Source organism: Cupressus sempervirens, chromosome 5, assembly GCF_028749045.1.
Source record: "Cupressus sempervirens isolate cs-2001-9-10 chromosome 5, ASM2874904v1, whole genome shotgun sequence".
Taxonomy (NCBI): domain Eukaryota; kingdom Viridiplantae; phylum Streptophyta; class Pinopsida; order Cupressales; family Cupressaceae; genus Cupressus; species Cupressus sempervirens.
In genome coordinates this window covers 941,688,561-941,708,968 of record NC_143122.1, presented here as the reverse complement: position 1 = coordinate 941,708,968, position 20,408 = coordinate 941,688,561, and the positions used below count along the sequence as shown (strand labels likewise).

The 20,408-nt window shown below is 36.9% G+C and overlaps 1 protein-coding gene across 1 annotated transcript in view; it reads left to right on the top strand.

Moving 5' to 3' along the window:
• LOC149559074 (uncharacterized) overlaps positions 1-19,288 on the top strand; it is a 64,821-nt gene extending 45,533 nt beyond the window's left edge. Inside the window, exon 5 of the mRNA XM_089833028.1 lies at positions 18,877-19,288. Within this exon, the coding sequence (XP_089689154.1) occupies positions 18,877-19,039 (163 nt within the window). The 3' untranslated portion in view covers positions 19,040-19,288. The remainder of the gene's footprint in view (positions 1-18,876) is intronic.
• The last annotated feature ends 1,120 nt before the right edge of the window (positions 19,289-20,408 follow it).

Below are 20,408 nucleotides of genomic sequence, written 5' to 3'. Positions count from 1 at the left end.
GCCTGTCTAGCGGAAAAGAAAATTGTGCAATTTTTTTTGATGAACCGACTGCAATATCCAATGTGGTTGAGGAAGGATTTGACGCCAGTCACATCCATGGGGCCTCCATCTCTACTATCACCCGCACTTTATCGAGATCTGTTATCAGTCTTGCTTGGCATACTATGTGCCCGAGCAACTTCCCTTGTTGCACCATAAACTGACACTTCTTTGAGTTAAGTGCTAAGCGAGCTTGGCGACACTGTTCCATACACTCCTCTAAGGTGGCAATATGCTTGTCCTTTCAGCTAAACATGGACCAGTTGTCAAGGAATGCTTTAAAGTTTCTCATGGACATCTTGTCGAAGATGTAGAATGATGTGTTGGAAGGTCTTAGGTGCATTACAAAGGCCGAAGGGCATCCTATTGTACGCATATACACCATCCTCCACTACGAAGGTCATTTTCAATTTGTCTTCCTTTGTAATGGATATCTGGTTATATCCAAAAAACCCATCCATAAACGAATAAATCTCATGGCCCACTACCTCCTCCAGGATGCTGTCAGTGAATGGAATAGGAAACAGGTCCTTAATCGTTACTGTATTAAGACATCGAAAATCCACACAAATGCAGATTTGGTTCACATCCTTCTTTAAGGAGATCACAATTGATGAAACCCACTCGCTCGTCTCCACCCAAAAGATAATACTTGCCTCCAACACCGTTCAATTTCGGCTTCTACCCTTGCAGCATAATTCTTGTTCATCCTGTACGACCTTTTCCACACAAGTTGGGCTCCGGAAACTAGAGAAATTTGGTGTATGCATAACTCTAGAGGTACACCATTTAAATCCTTGTAGGTCTAGCCGAAGACGTCTTTGTACTCTGTAAAGATTTTTGACGTTGCCGTCTATAATACCAAATTACAGTCACCCCCCATTAGGGTGATTTTTCGGGTTTTCCTTGTCTTTGCAACTTATCTCCTTCAGCTTTGCCTCCCTGTATCTTATCGGTTCATTTTTGTAGAACAGATGGGCGTGACTCTTCTTGACTCATGCCTCGTCATCCTTGTATTCTTTGGTTTCTCGAGGAAACTTGTTCGGATCTTCCTTGATTTCGAGCACATTACACAACGGAGGGAATGATTCATAATTACTCATTTGCCATTGGAATATGCCATCTATAAAATCTGTATCATCCTCCAACTCTAATACTCCTTCGTCGTTAGGGTCCATATTCCTTTTCTTTTCGTCTGCTCTATCATCAGATTCCAAATCTGAGGAAGACGCCATTTCCTCTCCAATTAATTAGGTTTTGAGGTCCATCACAAACTTTCTTCCCCCTTCTCGAACGACAAGGTATTTCTCTTCCAATTATGATTTGCCTTTGCCATCACTAGCCACCCTCTCTCGAGGATGGCATCATATTCCTTTCACTTGAGAGGGATTATGATGAAGTCCATTGTGAAGGCTTGTGTCCTGATTGTTACTTGCTGCACCATTAATGTTCCTAGGGGTTTGATGCTATGTTGGTGAACCCTCAATAAGTTGAAGGTTGGCGGCCAGAGTGTCGGCTTGCCTAGGCTCTTCTGAGTTTCTTTGGGTAAGACATTTACCCCTAACCCATTGTCAACAATTGTGTTAGCATAGTGCCCGAAATGCCCATTTCCACTACTGTCAGGTTTTGTTCGTTTTTGACAAGTATCATTTGGTCTGTTGCGAAACCATCAGGAACCTTTGCTTGTCCCAATGTACTCGTTGGGATGGTTAGGCTGTTGAACGAGGCTGCTTTCAAATGAGGCATTGTTTCCAATAGGTCCTGGACTTTCATCGGTATCTCTAATTGCATCATCTGTCTCAATATATTTTGTTCTGCCATGGCTCAAGTAGAAGAAATAGGGGTATCCTTTAGGTCCCTTCTAGCCCATACTTCCTTCTCAATCTCGACCTTCGCCTCGAGCACTCTCTATTTCTCAGTACAAAGGTCAAGATATGCGGCCTTTTTTGCTTGTGCTCGTGTAATTGCTAGGATGTCTTCCTTCGTATTTTATGTTTCCACATCAATGAGATTGTAACCAGGCTTCAGGCAGTTGGCTTCCTCTGGTCTCTTGGTCCACACCACTTACATAGTTTCTATGGATCGTCCTCCTTTTGGTAATCCTAGGCAAAGTGTCCCCACTGGTTGCAATTTCTACATTGTATCATTGGCCTTCCTTTTGCATCATATTGGATCCGTGGGCGGTTGTTATTGTTATTTCCTTTGTGTCCCCGTTAGTTATTTTTGTAGCTGTCGAATGATGCAGTATTATTATTATTTTGTTGACTGCCGGTTCTAGATGTGGAAGGTTGCTCTTGTGTGAACAACACTTGTTGGTTTCTGACCCTCATATTAGAGGGACATTCTTTGGTGGAATGTCCCGCAATCTGGTAGATGTCACAAAAAGATTTCTTCGGGTAGGACCCTTTTGTGTGTTTAGCTTCCTTGTAGTCCGTACACCACACCTCATCCTCCTCGGTTTTATTTGACCCTCCTTTTGTTGCCTCAAGTTCCTTCATCATCCTCTAAAGGTCTTTTTGTAGGCCGTGCACTTTCTTACTTGATTCTTCCTCGCTACTTTCCTCCTAGGACTCATCGTCCGAGGACTTAATTTTCTTCGAATTCTTATATTCACTTTTGAGGTCATGGTTATATGCATTTTTTCGTACAATGTTGGTGGTATGCTATTCATCTTCTTGTAGAGGGCAATTCATAATCCTTCAACAAACCATTGCCTCTTCACTTCGTCGGCTGGGGCAAATTCCATTTTCCTCATTAATTCCTTTAGTCGTCGCCCATAGGCTTTGACTGACTCATTCTTCCCTTGTTTTGTGCTGTAGATTTTGACAAGTATCTCGTTGTTATCCCTTAGTAGTTTAAATTCCATTTGGAACACTTTCTGCACGTCTACCCATGTTAGTAGACCAACTTTGTTCACATCGGAATACCAATCAATGACTCCTTTCCTTAATGTGGCAGGAAACTATTTGATCCAATCGTCCTCATCGGTGACACCATTAGCAGTCCAAATTGTTTCACACGACGACAATGCTGTACTGGGTCTTCTTTTGCTTGGCCCGTAAACTTGGGCAGTTTTTGTTTGTGCCCAACCATGATTGCTGGTTGTGCCACCCATTGTATTATTGATGGTGTTGTCAACTGCCTTGGTGCATTACATTGCAGTGTAATAGGTTCCAAAAAGAGGTTCATTTGACTATCAAACTATACTCGTTCGTACGATGTGTGAGGGACAAAGTGGTCACCCTGAGCTCGCACTCCTTCGGTACCTAGAGCTGCGTTGGTTCCTTCACTTTTGTTTGGATTCTCTACCTGTAGTGTACACAAATTCAGATATTCTTCCCTCGTTTCCTTGTTCAGATTCAAGCTTTGTTGTGTCTCTTCGAGTAAATCCTCCATACTTCTTGGTTGTAGACAGTTAGGGGAACCATGCTTTCCGTTCAGTGCACCTCCTGTAGCATTGTGGTCACCCTCTGTGACCCCACCGCACTCGTCAGTGAGTTGCCAGAGCCTTTTCCGTTGTTCGACTTGTTGTGCAAGGATCAATGCTTGATGTATGGTGTGGACATCATCATTGTTTTCTTCTCTTCTATTTCTATTCTTCTTCAATTGATTCGGTGTCAATTCTAAACAAAAACATTATAAATAACAAGAACACTTTTATTTATATATATTCTCCGTACATACATCATCATGGGTTGTCTATATGATTATAGAGTTTCAGTGTTCTTTTCACACACTCCATTTACATTCCCACAATCAAAGGCTCACGGGTTAGATGATTTTCATCGCGATCCTCCGATTTGCGATGGTTACATTCTAGAAAGTTCTTGAGAGTTTGTTGCCTACACTGTTGTCTCTCAACTTCCTCTCTTTGCAGTGCTTGGGCAAGGAATGCTTTTGCAAACATTCGAGGGAATCAGTGCAAAAGTCGGTTGGCAACATGCTTGACGTTGAGAGTGTCACAGAGTGTGTCCTTTGGAGCTTCCTCCCATATGGCTTCTCTGCAACCAAACGTTTCAATCATCGTATGAAAAAGTATATGGAAGTTCTCCACTAGAGTGTGCTCACCTATGTACAACTCTGTCACGCCGTCTTCATTAGTTTGGATGTTTTGGAGTGTGGGTATTCCCATTTATGCCATCCGCTACGTTGCACTTTTCGGATTCAAATTGGCAACGACACCAAATGTTCACCGCATACGGTAAACAGGATTAAATGTAAAACATGACATAGAGATGCTTAGGAACAAGATGAACCTTTCATTAATGCTCCATGCCTTGGTTACATCATTGACAATACAAGACAACAAATATGTACAATTGTATATGATTAATACCTCGTACCTCCAAACAAAGTGTACATATAGGACTTGAAGGGTCGCGACTCAACTGTCGTGTCGTAACAGAAAACTCTTCGGTACATACCACTAACTAACTAATAGTTTATTATTTTCGATGTAAATTTACACATTTGCCGACAACAGCCACCACCTTTGTCGCACGTTCAAATTAGGTTGAGTAAAGATATACTTAAAGCCTTGGTGATCGTAATTCAAATGTTTTCCCCATCAAATAATGCCTCCAGTTCTGTAATGCGTGCACTATGGCGGCCAATTCCAAATCGTGAGGTGCATAATTTACCTCATAATTCTTGAGTTTTCGCGACTCATGCAATAACATGCCCATCTTGCGTAAGTATTGCTCCAAGTCCTTCACAAGATGCATTTTTTACCACAAGGAATTGTCCTAGATCAGACACTTTCAAGATTGGTGTAGTGGTTAGTTTTTCCTTGAGTAAATCGAAAGCTTGCTGACACTTGTCCATTCAAATCTCTTACCCTTGCACTGCAGGTTGGTAATGGGGAAGGAGATTTATGAGAAATTGAGGATGAATTTTCTGTAGCAATCTGCTAGGCCCATAAAACTTCTGACCTATTGGACATTCCTAGGCGCCGACCATTCTGCTATAGCCTTTATCTTTGTGGTATTGACATCTATTCCGTCTTTGGAAATTATATGACCCAAATATTGGATTTCTTGTTGGAAGAATGCACATTTTGATAACTTTCCATACAACTTATGTTCGAAGATGTTGAAGGACGAAGTGAAGGTGTTGTAAGTGCTCTTCCTCGTCCTTCGAATACATAAATATGTCGTCGAGAAAGACTAGGATGAATTTGTCCAAGCAATCATGAAAAATATTGCTCATTATGTTCATAAATTCATTAGTTAAACTTGTCATGTTCGTAACGAGTTCTGAAGGCTATTTTATGTCTTCATCCCTCAATCTCAACTGGTAATATCCTGACCATAAGTCTATTTTAGAGAAGACTGTGGCCCCATACATTTGATCGAAAAGATCGTCAATGTGAGGTAAGGGGTACTTATTTCTAATATTGACCTTATTCAACATCTGATAGTCGATGTAGAGCCTTAATCTTCCATCTTTTTTCTTAGCGAAAATTACTGGTGCTCCCTAGGGAGAAACACTGGGCCTGATCAAACTTTTGTCTAACGATTCCCGTAGTTGAGCCTTAGCTCCAACAATTGCATTGTGGTCATTCTATATGGTGCCTTTGATATTGGTTTGGCTCTAGGAATTAGATCAATAGAGAAGTCAAATACCCGCTTCGAGGGCAGCCTTGGTAAAGCTTCAAAAAAAACATCTATGAAATCCTTCAGATAAGGGTACTTCTCTTCGAAAGATTCTTTTGGTTCCTGATCTATTGAATTTTTTATATCGAAAATTAGGTACTCATTTGAATGAGTACCTTCAGTAGTTTCTAGGATCTTCTCCATCTTAATCATAAACAACTGACATCCTTTCTTCTCACTTTGTCTAAGTTGGGCTGCGGAGAGGTGTCGGAGTTTCAGATCTCATTTAATTCCTTGGACAGTTACAAGGTTACCTAAGTCATCAAGACACTAAGCCCTTTTTACAAAACAGTCCTCGTGGGCTTTATGTTGCCATAACCACTTGATTCCTAAAATAATATCATGTCCCTAGGGGTACAACATACAAGTTCACTTTAGTAGAAAACCTTAGAAGTTCTAACTTGGCTTCAAACATGGATTGCTCAACCTGAGCTTTGGACCGGTTTGCATATTCTACGGTCCATGGGTTTCCTATGAACCCAATCCGTTTTGGAAAGTGGCTTGAGATTTTAGGGTTAATAATTGTTTTGTAGCTCTATTGTCTATGATAATGGAAATTGAGTTCCGATAGAGCATATTTGTCACCTCTATAGGTGCCAGCTGAAAGTCTACTTGCTGATCATTCACCACTGTGTGAATTCTCTGCTAAAAGGCATTCAGCTGGCTAGGCTGTGGATTTTTTCGATGGTGGGGCATTTTGGTTCTTGCTGGGATGTTGATTAGTGTAATGTTCACCTCCACATGTAAAGCATTCGCTAGAAGGTCCTTTTTTCTCTCCTGCCTTGAGTGTTGGTTCGATATTATTTTGATATCCTACCTATTCCTTCTTGTTACTTAGGTTTTTTTAATTGTTACCCTTGACCTTCGTATTGGTTCAGGGTTCATTTACTTCCTTCTCTGTTTTCCATTTATTGAATTGATTATTATGACTCCACTTATCTTTTCCTCGACTCTTATCTTTGATGGAGTTGTCTCTTTTTAGTTTCAATTCTTGCGGGATTGCTTTTTCATACGCCTACGTTGTGGTAGTTGGACACAATACATCCATGGGTCCCCCGATTCGATTGTTGAGTACCATAATGTACTTTTTGAGTCTGTATGTTTCATTGTCCTGTAACTTGAGCATGTACTTCAACAACCTGTTGAACTTTGCAATGTATTCATGCACCAATTTATCCCCTTGTCTGAGTTCTTGAAACTCGACCAACTTCTGCTGATAAAACAGTTGTGGGAGCAATCGTTGTCTAAAAAGTTGGACAAACCTTGTCTACGCAGCTGATGTCCTTGTTAACCTTAACGCCTCTTTCTTGCTTTCCTACCAATTGGCGACCTTCCCGGTCAGTTGGTATGAAGCCCAAACAACTTTTTGCACCTCTGTGTAATCTCGAAACTCAAAGTACTTTTCCATGCCTATCAACCGAGCCTCTGCTACATCTTCTGATGCATCTCCTTCAAATTGGGGTGGTTTGACCTTTTTCATATCACCGATCATAATTCCTAACCCTTGGTTACCCTTTGTACTGTGTACCTCATGGTCAAAATGCTTTTCTCTATGAGAGTTAGTGCCGTGAGTGTGTCCTGTTCTTTGTTCTTCTCTATTAGAGTGGGTGTGGTGAGTGTGTTCTTGTCTACTTCGGGATCTAAAATCTGATCCTTTATTTTCCGATCCCTGTACAGTTTTGAGTTTGTCCTCAAGAGCATCCAGTTTGTCTTGAGTTTGCATCCTCATAGCTAGTAGCTGGTCTAGCGTTTGAGATGACGAGTTGGGCAACCCATCCTAGTTATCTCCCATTGTAAGATACACTTTTCCTGGGTCTTAATTAACAACTTCCTGGGTCTTAATTAACAACTAACATATCAAAGAATTACAGTTATTACTTCATTTTCATAAGAAGACAGTGATATCAGTTATGTTCATGTGAATGAGATTAATAGTTACAGTTACTTAAACGGAAAACTCATAACTAACATTTGAACCCACCATCAATGAATCTGCTATGGAAATTAAAATCTACATACCATGGAATTCGAACCAAAAATCAATTTAAGGGTTGCTTCTGCAATCACCCAAGTTAGTCCACAAATCACTTAGGATCAATTGACAATTACCATCAAATACCACTATATCAAAATCAAATGATGATTACCATCAAATATCACTATATCAAAATCAAATGACGATTACCATCAAATACCACAATATCAAAATCAAAAGACGATTACCATCAAATACCACAATATCAATATCAAATGACGATTATCATCAAATACCACTATATTAATATCAAGTGATGACTACCATCAAAAACCACTATATCATTTAGGGCATCACATACCACTGTGTCAATTAGGGCATCAATTACCATTGGATCATTTAGAGCATCAGATACCACTATATCACTTAAGGCTTCAATTACCAGTGGATCATTTAGGACGTCATATAGCACTATATCATTTGGAGCGTCAGATACACTGTATCAACTAGGGCATCAATTACCATTAAATTATTTAGGGCATCAGATACCACTGTATCACTTGGGTTGTCAGATACCACTGTATCATTTAGGGCATCAGATACCATTGTATCATTTCTTTTCTTTCTATTGCTAACTGTGTCAATAACACAAGATTAGAAGATTTGCTCATAATCATTATAATTATAAATGAAAGACTGACATATCAATCCAATAGATATATTCCATATTCAGTTGGAAGGTCAACCAATCTAATGATTACCAATTGCATCAAAGGAGATAACTGATTTCAATGATATAAATTAATTCTTCATAAATTCTACTTGTATAAATATCATAAAAGTTAAAACACCTGTTACCATTAACATTTTGAATGCATAGCTTATCTTTATCTGATGTATGTTTGACATTTTGTGGAGAGGGGAAACATTGTCAAGGGCTTAACCACCCAACCTTAGACCATCACTTAACCCCACACAATCTCTAACAAGAATGACCCTCCCTACTCATAATAGACATCGAACACCTTGTCATCCACTGAGAATCCTGGCATCTAATCACACCAATCGACTTGATGGCATGAGAATACAATAAACATGATCATGCATGAGCTATTAAATGATTCCTTTTAAAAATGATAAACATTGTTATGTCACATCTGATTCTGTTTCATATTATTGCAAATTCCTTTCTCTCACCGCCCTTTTCATTGGCTATATAGTCGGGTGAGTCCTAGGTGTTTGAATCTTAGAGCAATCCGCTCTTTCTATTGATTCTCAACTATTTCATGATTGATAGATACATATATTCTAGCTTATCACAATCTGTGATTTGAGAAAAATATTCTTAAAAATTGCAAAAATTATTGTTTAACTCTAATCTCCATTAGCATAGTGATTCAGGGATTCATATTATGGTTTCTTGGCTTTCACTTGCTATGATTAAATCTACTTTAAAGAGGATCAATTCTTTAATATCAAACAAGATACCAAACAGGATATCATCATGATAAATATTGTAGCTTATTGTTATGTAATTCAATGTTACTGCACCATTTGATTTAAGAAAATCAAATTTGAAATATTGGATTTGGGTGTTACACATAACCTGAACAAATTCTGAGATGATGTCTTGTTGAACGATCAACTACTTGCCACACCTTTACTTGCAAAATATCTAACGCTATCCCAACATAAAAGTGCTCACAATTTCCGGCAGAATATTTGAATGGGCAAGAAATCGTTGAAAGGATTAATGTAATGGTATAGATTGGTATTAGTAGGGATATCAACACTAAGAAGAAGGTAATCAGGTGTTGTGGAAGAAGGTGGAAGTGATTACAGAAAATCGTAAGCATAAATGAGGTAGTATGTGCCTAGCTGGCTGCTATGATTCAGCCTCCCATAAACGTTCTTTAGGCGCCAATATCCAAAGTATATATAATCACGTATTCTGCAATCAAGATTATAAAATAAACTTGGATTGCTATGGTGGCAGTGATTTTCCAATTGAAGTTTGTAGGTTATCGACTAATGCAAGAAAGTCGAAAATGGGAGAGATACAGTCGGAATCTTGTGAAGGCTGTCGGGTGCTTGAAAAGGATACCTCTGCCTCTCCCTCACAACTTCTTATAAAAAGAATAATGTGACTCCTTGGCTTCCAAGAAGCCGTAACATAAAGGAAATATATTGGCTCTTGGACACCAATTAAATGAGCCAATTGTTCAATCGATTTCAAACAAGAAAAGAATAATAAGGATGGAAGAAGAATTGAAGGTTATAATTCGAAAAATATTATAGTTTATATCTATCTACGTATACGTAGATATATTTGTGAGGTGGCATTATTATATTGTGGTGTCACTTTATATTTATCTCTGTGTATGTACATAGGTACATATTAAAATAATATTGTGAAAGATCATTTAAAATCCTTTGAGGTATGTATTATATTTTAATTAAGTTAATAAATTTTTTAAATTGTTTATTTTATAGCTCATGTGGTTCCATCGATTGTATCTTGATGTTCAAGTCAGTAGGTCTTCAACCCATTTGCTTAGTGATGGTAATGCTTCTGTGCCTAATTCTTTTTTGACAATGCTTCCACCCCTTCGACGTGCTTCCTACAAGGAAATTCTCTGCAGTTGAAACAAGTTACTAATTATAAATAATCATAATGGCTAACCGCCTTTTCAATTTCATGAATTCATGATAAATAATCAACTAGCATGTTATCTTCATATGAAATTATAATGACTAACCATCTTACCATTTCGCAAGATTATAACAAATTAAATTGTTAGCTGACTTCATGTGAACCTCAATGGCTATATGAACATTTTAAATTAGGTCAAAAATTGGGATGTAACACCCATTCTAATCTGTAGTAAACTAGGTCACTATTATATATATATATATATATATCTTTATTTTTTATAAATATTCGTTCTAAAAGATAGACAAAGATAGAAGTATTTAACAAATAGTTATGCACAACAAATCGATTTTTTTATTTACTCATAACATTTGCAACCTTTCATTTACTTAATCCCATAAAGGGTCACAACAAAATTTCATTTACATAACCCAATAAAGGGTCAGAACAGTTTTTTTTTTTACATAGCTCCTTATTGGAGTAATTCTCTACTTTGGGTGTTCCTACTAGGTACACCCTATGCATTGTTCTTCGCCTTCACTGTTTGTGATGGGCTCTTCCTGGTCCGGGAAGTCTGAAGGTATCAAATGAAACCCTGGACCCCAATGAGATAGGCTGCATCAACACTTAAAAAAACACATATTTCTTTTATAAAACCCTTTCTCTTTCAATTTTAAAGTGGGCCCCTCCTTCCAAGTTCACCGTAACATGCTTATTAATGTTTGGTAGTTTCAAGATCTTTGATCGGCCTCTTTTTCCATTGCTCATTGTACCTGTAATTGTGACTGGTGAGTATTTGAGCAATCATCTTGATACAGTCCATGCCTTAGCCATTTAAACCCTTAGATTTTTGTCTGAAAGGCTAATCATTACATCATCAAGTTCTTTGAACTGACACCTTCATGACAGCTGAATTTTCTTCTCTGAATACCTGAAATGAGACCTGCTCTCTCTATATATTGACTCTTAGATGGCCCGTTTATTTATCCTCCATTTATTTATCCTCATTGTTCACAAACCTGTTAATTCAAATTATCTATACAATGAATTAACAAGCATTTTTTTTGGAAAACATGTTCTAGCTGCTATACACCTGCTCATGAAACTGTTGTATAAACCTATATTTCATGTTTCCCACAATTTTCATGTCTTCTTCATCTGAATGCTAATCAGTATAAAATTTCACCCATATGTTAATCTTCCGAAACACAATATATCATGAGGAACAGTGTCTTTTAACTTTTAAGGGATAAGCATCTTGACACCAGTATATCAGCCTTTATTTTATCGATTCAAATCCTCCTATTCCATTTTTCAGTAGAGGAAATGCTTCAACTTAGGGCATTCCTCAAGTATTGATGAAAATGACATTTTGTAAATATTTCTGTATCCTTTCAAATAGCTTTTTGCATTGTGTTCGTTCTTCTTGGTTGTGCTTGGTCTTATCCAACCAACACTCACCTTCATCCTAAAACCATGTACTGAATCCATGCTAATGAAGAGAGTAAAACTGTATGTTTTGGGCCTTGGCGGCCATCTTTTTCTTTTATCTGTTGTTTATTTATGCTTCTTTATAGATTTTAGCAGAGAGAACAGAGTTTCCATGTTAGTGTGAGGGCTTGAAAATCAGGCCCTTTTTGCACTTTAAAGCACCTTCTGTTCCTTTAGAGGTAAAAAACTGGCCAATCAAACAATATCTTTGATGTCGATCCTAGCTGCCACTCTTACCCTATTATTGATTTGCTAACATTCTGGCTCTCTTTTACTACTGCCCCTTCTTTACCCTTTTTTTTCTGATGAACACAAGCAAAGGAACAGGCGTGTCTTCTCTGAATTTTGATGTTGACAATTAAAGGGCAAAGAGGACAGTTTTCTCTTCTTCCCTTGTTATTCTTTTTCAACCTGCCATGACAACCTAGGTCTTCTCATGTGCATGTTGGGGTGCTCAATCAATGAGCTATCACTCATCCTTATGAATGGGGGCTATTTGGTATGCTGCTTGTTACAGTTCAGGCGTGTCTCATTCTTCCATCACACCCCATTGAGCACTGAGGGTTTCTAGTATGGCACAAATATTATATTATTTTCCGTGGACCAGTGTGGACTTGAAAAAAGGTAAATATATTTTCATCTGTTGTGTAGTCATTATAGGGGAATCCATTTCATTTTGGCATCACTTCAGCATTGCACTGATAGTTTTACATTGCTTGTATATAGCTTTAAGGTAGGATACTGTTTTGAGCTCAATTCCTAGTTCGGGTGCAAACGACTGGTTCGCTAGTACGGAAAGAAATTGAAAAGGGATTTGGGTTTGTTAGGTACACACTCACTCACACACACACATTTATGAAGCCTAGAAGTATGAGTTGAGATTAGAATGCCACATAGTATCATAAAACACTTAAAGAACAAAAACACTATAAACTTGTAATCAAAGATTCAAAACATCAAAATTAAATCATAACATCAAGTTTAAGTTCAACTAATGGAACTATCAAATTTTATGCGTCTAGATTCGAATGTGTGATTATTTTTTCATCAATGTTTCAGATAACACTCTATGATCCTTCATCAAGATGAGAGAAAGAGAGCATCATGAGAATGCAGGAGAAGTAGCAGACTAGGCCAGATGAAAAGGGGAGAAGCAAGAGAGAGATCGTAGAGTGTGATCCGAAACATTGCTCTCTTTCTCTCATCTTGATTATGGATCGCAGAGTGTGATCCGAAAGGTTGGTGCAAAAATAATCACACAATCGAATCGAGAATCATAAGTTTAGATAGTGTCATATGGATTGTGGAAATCTTCTTGTTCTTATTCAACTAATGGTTTAAAAATTTATTAAATGTCTTTTTCTTCTTCATCTTCATTGGCATTGGTTGACTCAGCAATAGAGCTAAGGCCAATGGGATCAGCTGTAGCAATAATAGTATTGGTGTCAAAATCTTCAAATTCATAAAGTGCAAGTTGAGAAGTGGAAGCATCCAAGTCCACAAGCTTTGCATTTATATCCAACGTCTTCATCTCCCCTTCATTGTATTCTTTACTCTTGTGTGAGACGAGAGCAAGTTGTAATACACAAATACAAAGTTATGCATTCTTTATGATTGCAACCTATTGCGCTTCATCAAGTAGATAAAATAATAGGTGCTCTAGTTTCTTTCGGATGTAGATGAACTAGCAAACTACAAAGACAAGACAAAGGAAACAATTAAAATAAAATTATTAATCTTATAAAATAAAAATTACTTCCTAGTCATGAAGATAAAGTAAGCTTAATAAATAAAACTTGTAGTATATTTTGATGCAAGGGGCTGCAACGTTTGTAATCTTTGGCCATGAAGGTACCACCAACTATGAACATCGTTCTGAATTTGACAACGAAGAGCATCATTACTTAGATCTCTTGCATTCACAAACTCTATGAACTCAACCATAATCAAATCTCACATGTCATCATCATGAAAGAGTCTTTCAAATGCTACTTGTATCCATTAGACACCTGTAAATCTCTTTAGGGTGGCAGCTTTTGCTAGATCAATTTATTGGGTGCTATAGCATTGGGTGTCAATGCATAGGCAAACTAATGTAGAGGAGTGGTCATTTTGTTCCATCATTCTACAACAATTGCTTGCAATTGTTTGAAGAAGGCCTATTGGGGATCTTGCTCTTTTTCATTTACAATTTTCTTTATCTTCTCAAGCATTGAGTCTATGCCATCATAGATCTGTCTAGTCAAGGCCAATCCATGCCAATGCACCTAAGCATGCTCATAATGGGTTCAGTGAACTTAATGAGATATTCCACACGTTCCCACCATACATCATCCAACATTGTTTGCTTTATTTTGGCTGCCCTCTCATTGTTGCTTTGCCTTCGTATGGCCCAATTGTTGTTGATTACCATATTGGAAAGTGCCTCTTTCACTTGTAAAAGTCATCTCAAGACGATTAGATTTGATGCAAAATGAGTTTCGACAACTTGTAACATAAATTAGAGCAAAAAAAATCTAAGTTATCGAGTTTGGTTTGGGGCTGGATTTGGGTTCGAGTTCGTGAGTTCGGGCAATTTTTTTCTCATTTGGGTTTGTGTGTGTGTGTATAAAAGAGAAATGTGCACAATTATTAAACTTAGTCATTTCATAGTACAAATATATGTTACATTGATCATTGATCAATCCCAAACATCAAAGATAAACATTAAATACCCATTCATTAATCTATGTTTATGATTGTAAAGAAAATCATACATTGAATTACTAAATTGCAAAATGAAATTTCAAAACATAGTGTAGTTTATCAAATAATAAAGTTTGAAACATAATGATAAATGACAAATGTTTGAAAGTTAATCAATGATCATAGTATCAAATCAAAATGCCCTTCAAGGGTCAAATGGGTCATCAAGCAATGAGGGATCAATGGCTTCATCCCGGGCTGCAACTATATCTAGATCCTCATCATTGGAACAAACAATCTCTACAACCTTCTCTTAAAACTTGCATAATGGGCACACCAAAATGAGAGAGCAAATGAGTCAAATGTTTTTTATTAGGCTCCTTTTAGGGTTACATAAAAAAAAGTGTTAAAAAAATATATTTTAAGTTGTTTTATTTGATTTTTTGGACCCTACTGCTATGGGTCCTCCTGGGTTCACCTAGATTCGTCCCAGCAAGGACCTAGACAAACCCACAGTCCAAAATCTGGACCTTGCCCAGACTTGCATCAAACGCAGACATGAATTTGGACCTGCGCAAACTTGGATTGAATCCAAGCTGTAGGGTGTGAACCACGTAATAGAGAAAAAAAATACGACTATTAAATACTTTAAAAAATAATACACTACACAATCAAAATATGAAAATTAGAAAATGTAAGATATTTTTTTGAATTAAATTACTAACTTGAGTTCATGTTCACTTATCTTTGGTAGCTCCAAATGTGAGAACATTCTAAATATTCCTTGAGTTGTGGTGGTTTGTGGCAATCATCTAGATGTTCTTAGCCTTTGAAATACACCAATCTACTCAATTTTAATCCCAATCTTCTATAGCATAAGATTAAGTGAATGGACCCCACAAGGTGTCCAAAACATATGTTGATAGCGCTTTTCAACCAACAAACCAACAACTCTACAAATTTTTGCATTGTTCGTTATGACTCGGTCAAGTTTTTAGCACCCACTTTTTCAATGGCAAAGATGTGAATATTAGCAATAATAGCCCATCTTTTACTTTCCCCTCACAATCCACGTATTTCAAAAACATTGTTCCTTTAGGGGACACCGCCATGACATCAATCAAGGAATGATTTCTACCATCTTTCCACCCATCTGAAACAATTGATAGTCCCATATCAATCCACGAATCCTTTATGGGCTTCAATTGATCATCAAGCTTGTTGACCTTTTGATCCAACAAGTGGTTCGTACTTTCTCATAACTAGGGCCCTTAAACCCTTTTTAGAGCTTCATTGGCACTTTTCAACATCTTCCTCCAATATCTCCAATATGGAGAGGCAAATAACACTAAAAGGCAGCCCATTTCTATACAAGCATCTTATCACATCAATGTCAGCAATTTCCTAACTTTGATTTGGAAATGCAATTTCTAGTGGTTCTTTTCTTTTGTGTAAGAGGCATTTCACTTTCAAACTCAAGGGCAGCTAAGGTAGTAGAAAAGGGGTGGTCTTCTATCACAACATTTGCAGGGGTTGCATTTTTTTTTTTTTTTTTTTACTTTTATTGCTAGTGCCATCGGTTTTATTTTGCATAAGTTCTTCTCTCTTCTGCTGCCTTGTGCTCTTGAATATATTTTAATACTATCGCATGTGATACAGACACATTTTTCTTTCCAAGGCATTTCGTGACTCCTCTTCCAGGGTGTCCACACAAATGGCTCACCACACAAAAATATGAACAATTCCTTTCTACATCACAACCTCAACATTTCCAATGGAATGCATCACCTCCTAGAAGGCATCTTACAAAATCAACATGCTTCCACTGGGGAGAATCAAATTGGGTTCTATTTTTTGTTCGGTATTGCCTACTGAGGAAGAGGTAGATCCCATTATAGTTACTTTTCCTATGGCAAGAAATTGTATATATATTCAATATAAAACCTAAGAGCAAGAGAATGAAAAATTATGGAAAAAAAAATGCTAGATCTTGTGGGCAATGAAAGAGAAATGAAAAAAAATAAAAAGCTTAAACAAAAGGAAGAAGCAAATGGAACAAGAACTTACCTCTTCCACTCATTGTAAGCTTGCAAATGTGTAGGAATGAGGCAAAAACACTTGATGAAGGTTCACAAATCAATCTTCCAACTCCTTGCACAACCAAAATCTTGCTCAACCACCTATTTGCTTTAAAATAACCTATTTGCACACCACAAATGAGAATGAGAAGTCAACATGAGCCTTTCATATCAACATTTTAGGGTTGTGGATGTCAAAATTTTATAAAATTTGCAAAGAAAGAAATGACCTAAAACAAGTCTGTGGGACCCAGTTTGCGGTCAACTCGAGCAGAAGCTGACTGGTTCCCCCTGGGTTTGATTGGCTACCCTGCTGGTTTGAACTGGGTGTCCAAATTTTGAACCATGCCCGGACCAAAAGTCAAACTGTATCGGAACTAGGTACGAGTTCGAACTTCTGCAGGTCCGGAAGGGCATTTCCAGTGAACTGGAAATCCAAGGCTTTAAGCATTGTTTATTGATTTTTGTATGATATCATGCTTAGTGTAGAATCAATTTTTTTCTACAGCATTCTCACATCTTAATATTATTTATGTCTGCACATGAAGTTGCACTAGTCATATAACTTGCTGGTTCAAAACCTCTTTTTTGCTTACAGATGATAATTTTTTCTTCACCTTTATCATGTCTAGCATAGCTTCTTGAGTTACTATCTTTGTATTATAAATATTTTAGCTTCGCTAGGAGATATCTAAATATTTGGCAAGTTTCACCATGATTGATTGTTTGGTCGCTTAAAACTATTAAAACAAGAATACTAGGTATGTCCCTGCAACCTCTCTGTGGATTCCAGAAAGATTAAGCAGTAATAGAACTTGTTCTGTTTGAATGAATCGTAGGGCTCTCTTAACACAACTTCTTTGTTCTATCATTTCTATTGCCTGATTAATTACTAGACAGGCTTGTTTGTTGATTATTTATCCTTTACTTGCAACTTTTTTTGTGTAGTTTAAGGAATGTGTTTAGTTTGAGTCCTAGTTACTGGATTCGTGCCTAGGAGGCCAAATTCAGGTTTGGGTCCGATTCAGATTTGGATTCATGCTGATCCGGGCAGGATCCTTGTTTTACATAGTGATTTCATCTAGATTCATGGGCCCATGAATCTAGACAAATCCACTGTGTAAAACAAGGACCCTGCACGAATCCAATGCAAATCCTTGAGAATCCAGCGCAAATCCTTGAGGATCCACGGGCAGGCCAAGGTTTTAAGTGGTCCAACTTTTTTTAATATGAGTTTTTAAATATATTGTTAACCTTCTAACACTAAAACAACCCTTTTATTCAACATCCAAATACATTTTACCTCAAATTGGCTCTCTATTTTTGCTCTTTCATTGTATATTTCTCTTACACACACACACACACACACACACATGAAGCCTTACGAATCATAATAGGATTTTTTTTTCATGAATCCACAGATCTGATTTGCATGCCCAAATCGGCAAAGGTTTGAGTTGTTTTCTGGTTGTTTCATATTAGCCTTTACTTCTCACATACCTAGTCTAGTTTTTTAAGGCATAACTAAGCATGAGCTATTCTTCTCAATCTTCATCTAGCATTCCTTTCAAATTTCTTTTGTTAGGATTTTCTTAGAGTTTTGTTTTTTTTTTGATTTGTTTCCGTGTTCTCTTTGTTTTGGTTGAATCATGATCATTTTTGTCTTTCTCCTAGCCATTCATATCCCAAGTGTAATGTAATTGACAGTTGGATTTAATTGTGATATCCTGTCTTTTTCTAAAAATGATCATTAGTTTGGTATTTAAAATGTATCAATGGTGGTTGTATTTATCAACATTTACAAGAATTAGCAATGAACAGAGGGTCTCACCTCAAATGATAACCTCTACCACATATTTCTTCTTACAAAATTGAATGTGATAATCCTAAGAGACCACAATCAATATAAAGTTGATGAATGCATGCAGCAGATCTTGTAAACATAAATTGTTTTCTTTTACTAGTGCCTACAATTTTATTCTCACAGAGACCGTAAGCGAGTTACCAGTTATGCATAGTTGTTTCTGGAAAGAATTGTGTGATCTTTTTTGCATCACACTCTATGATCCATCATCATGATGAGAGAACAGAAGGAGGAAGTGTAATAATCATTGATGAATGCAGTTAGCAGTTGATGAATGCATGCAGGAATACTTGTAGACATGTTATTTCTTCGTGATTTCTTCCTACATGAGCATCTTATTTAATAGTAATAATAGACAGTTTTATCCAAGCGAAGACTTGCCCAAGCATTAGCATTGAACATTGTGCTAATATAAAAGGAGTTCACTTGTTGAGCAGGGTAAAAGCAGCAAAAGCAATCTACCTCTTCGCAGCAGAAATTAGTTCTTGTGGGAGAGAAGCTGAATTAAAGAGGCAAAAGGCAGTGGAAGATGCAGAAGATTTTTTGAGAAAAGAGAAAGAAAAACAGCGCAAATTTGGTCGGAGTGCTAGTGCGGTATGATGGTTCAAGGCTGTGGACGCAGGAGTTTGCCCCCTTTGGTCCAGGGTTCTTTCTTACAAAAATTTTACCCAATGGAAATGTATTATTAGCTCATATTAATGTAATATTGTATTAATTAACGACTTTTCATTCAAGTAGGTCATTGTATAGAGATTTGGCTTTGGCTATATTGCAGCATCTTTTTATTAAAATTAAAAAAACAAATAAACAAGAATTATATCATTCATTTTATTCTTTTTTTCAAGATAACTTTGTGTTTTATGGTGGTCAAGTTCCGTACCGTGTAATTGTAACCAATCTACATGAGCAAAATTGTCATTGTTCTAACCAATATATGTATATAAATAAGCTGACCTGCTGTATAGATTTGTTCATACAAATCTAATGTATCCAATCTGTTATCCTCAATAATTTTGACTGATAGAATGATAGAAGTCAAACTGAAATATATTTGCACATATTGCTCTCAAACCCAACAATTTAAACTAGAATTTTAAGCATTTATAACTTCCAGTGAATTTGTAATAGATGTGACAGACGGCAACAAAATTCATATATGCATTCTGATATTGCAAACTACCTCCAACTTATCCTTTACGCTAGGAAGATAATGATATGCACTCGTCTACAATATAGGTCCAACAATGAATATTAATGCCCTTTCCTTTGCTTTTCTAATTGAGCTTTGATCATACCTAACAATTTCAATTCTCACTAACAGGGGTTTTGATAAATCTCATCATATCTCTACAATGCTTCATGACTGTCTCTGAATTTACATGCTGGTTTTCTCATTGAACATTTCTACTGTTTCCTTTGTGATGGTTTAATTAAATTATGCTTCTTCATTGAAGATTGCCATGCACACATATAGTAAAATTTTAAGTACAACAAAACAACAAAATGCAAAGAAATTACATCATGTTTGGGTATCATGTTTGGATGGTAAAATAAAATTGATATTTTAACATATTAGAATTGATTCTAAATATAAGGCAATGAAAATTTTTATAGCCTTATTTTTTCCCACACAAAACCAAACATATGCAAAAACTTACCAACTAATCTAATTACAAACTATTTTTGTGTAAACCTTAATTTTCCTCATTCATGCACTCATAAATCTGGCCAAAGATTTGTCACCATTTCTGGATCACAATATTTTGGAAGATGGCATGGAGGAATATATTTATATTTTCCTTTTCCATCGGGCTTCTCTACTCTCGAGTTTAATACCCTTGATGATAAAGAGGTGGTGGTAAAAAATGGTCCTTGACTTTTTTATAAGGATATTTTCAATGTGTTAAACCTTGTCATCCATATTTTGATCGTTGTATAGAGACTTTCACTTCGATGATGGCTAAATACT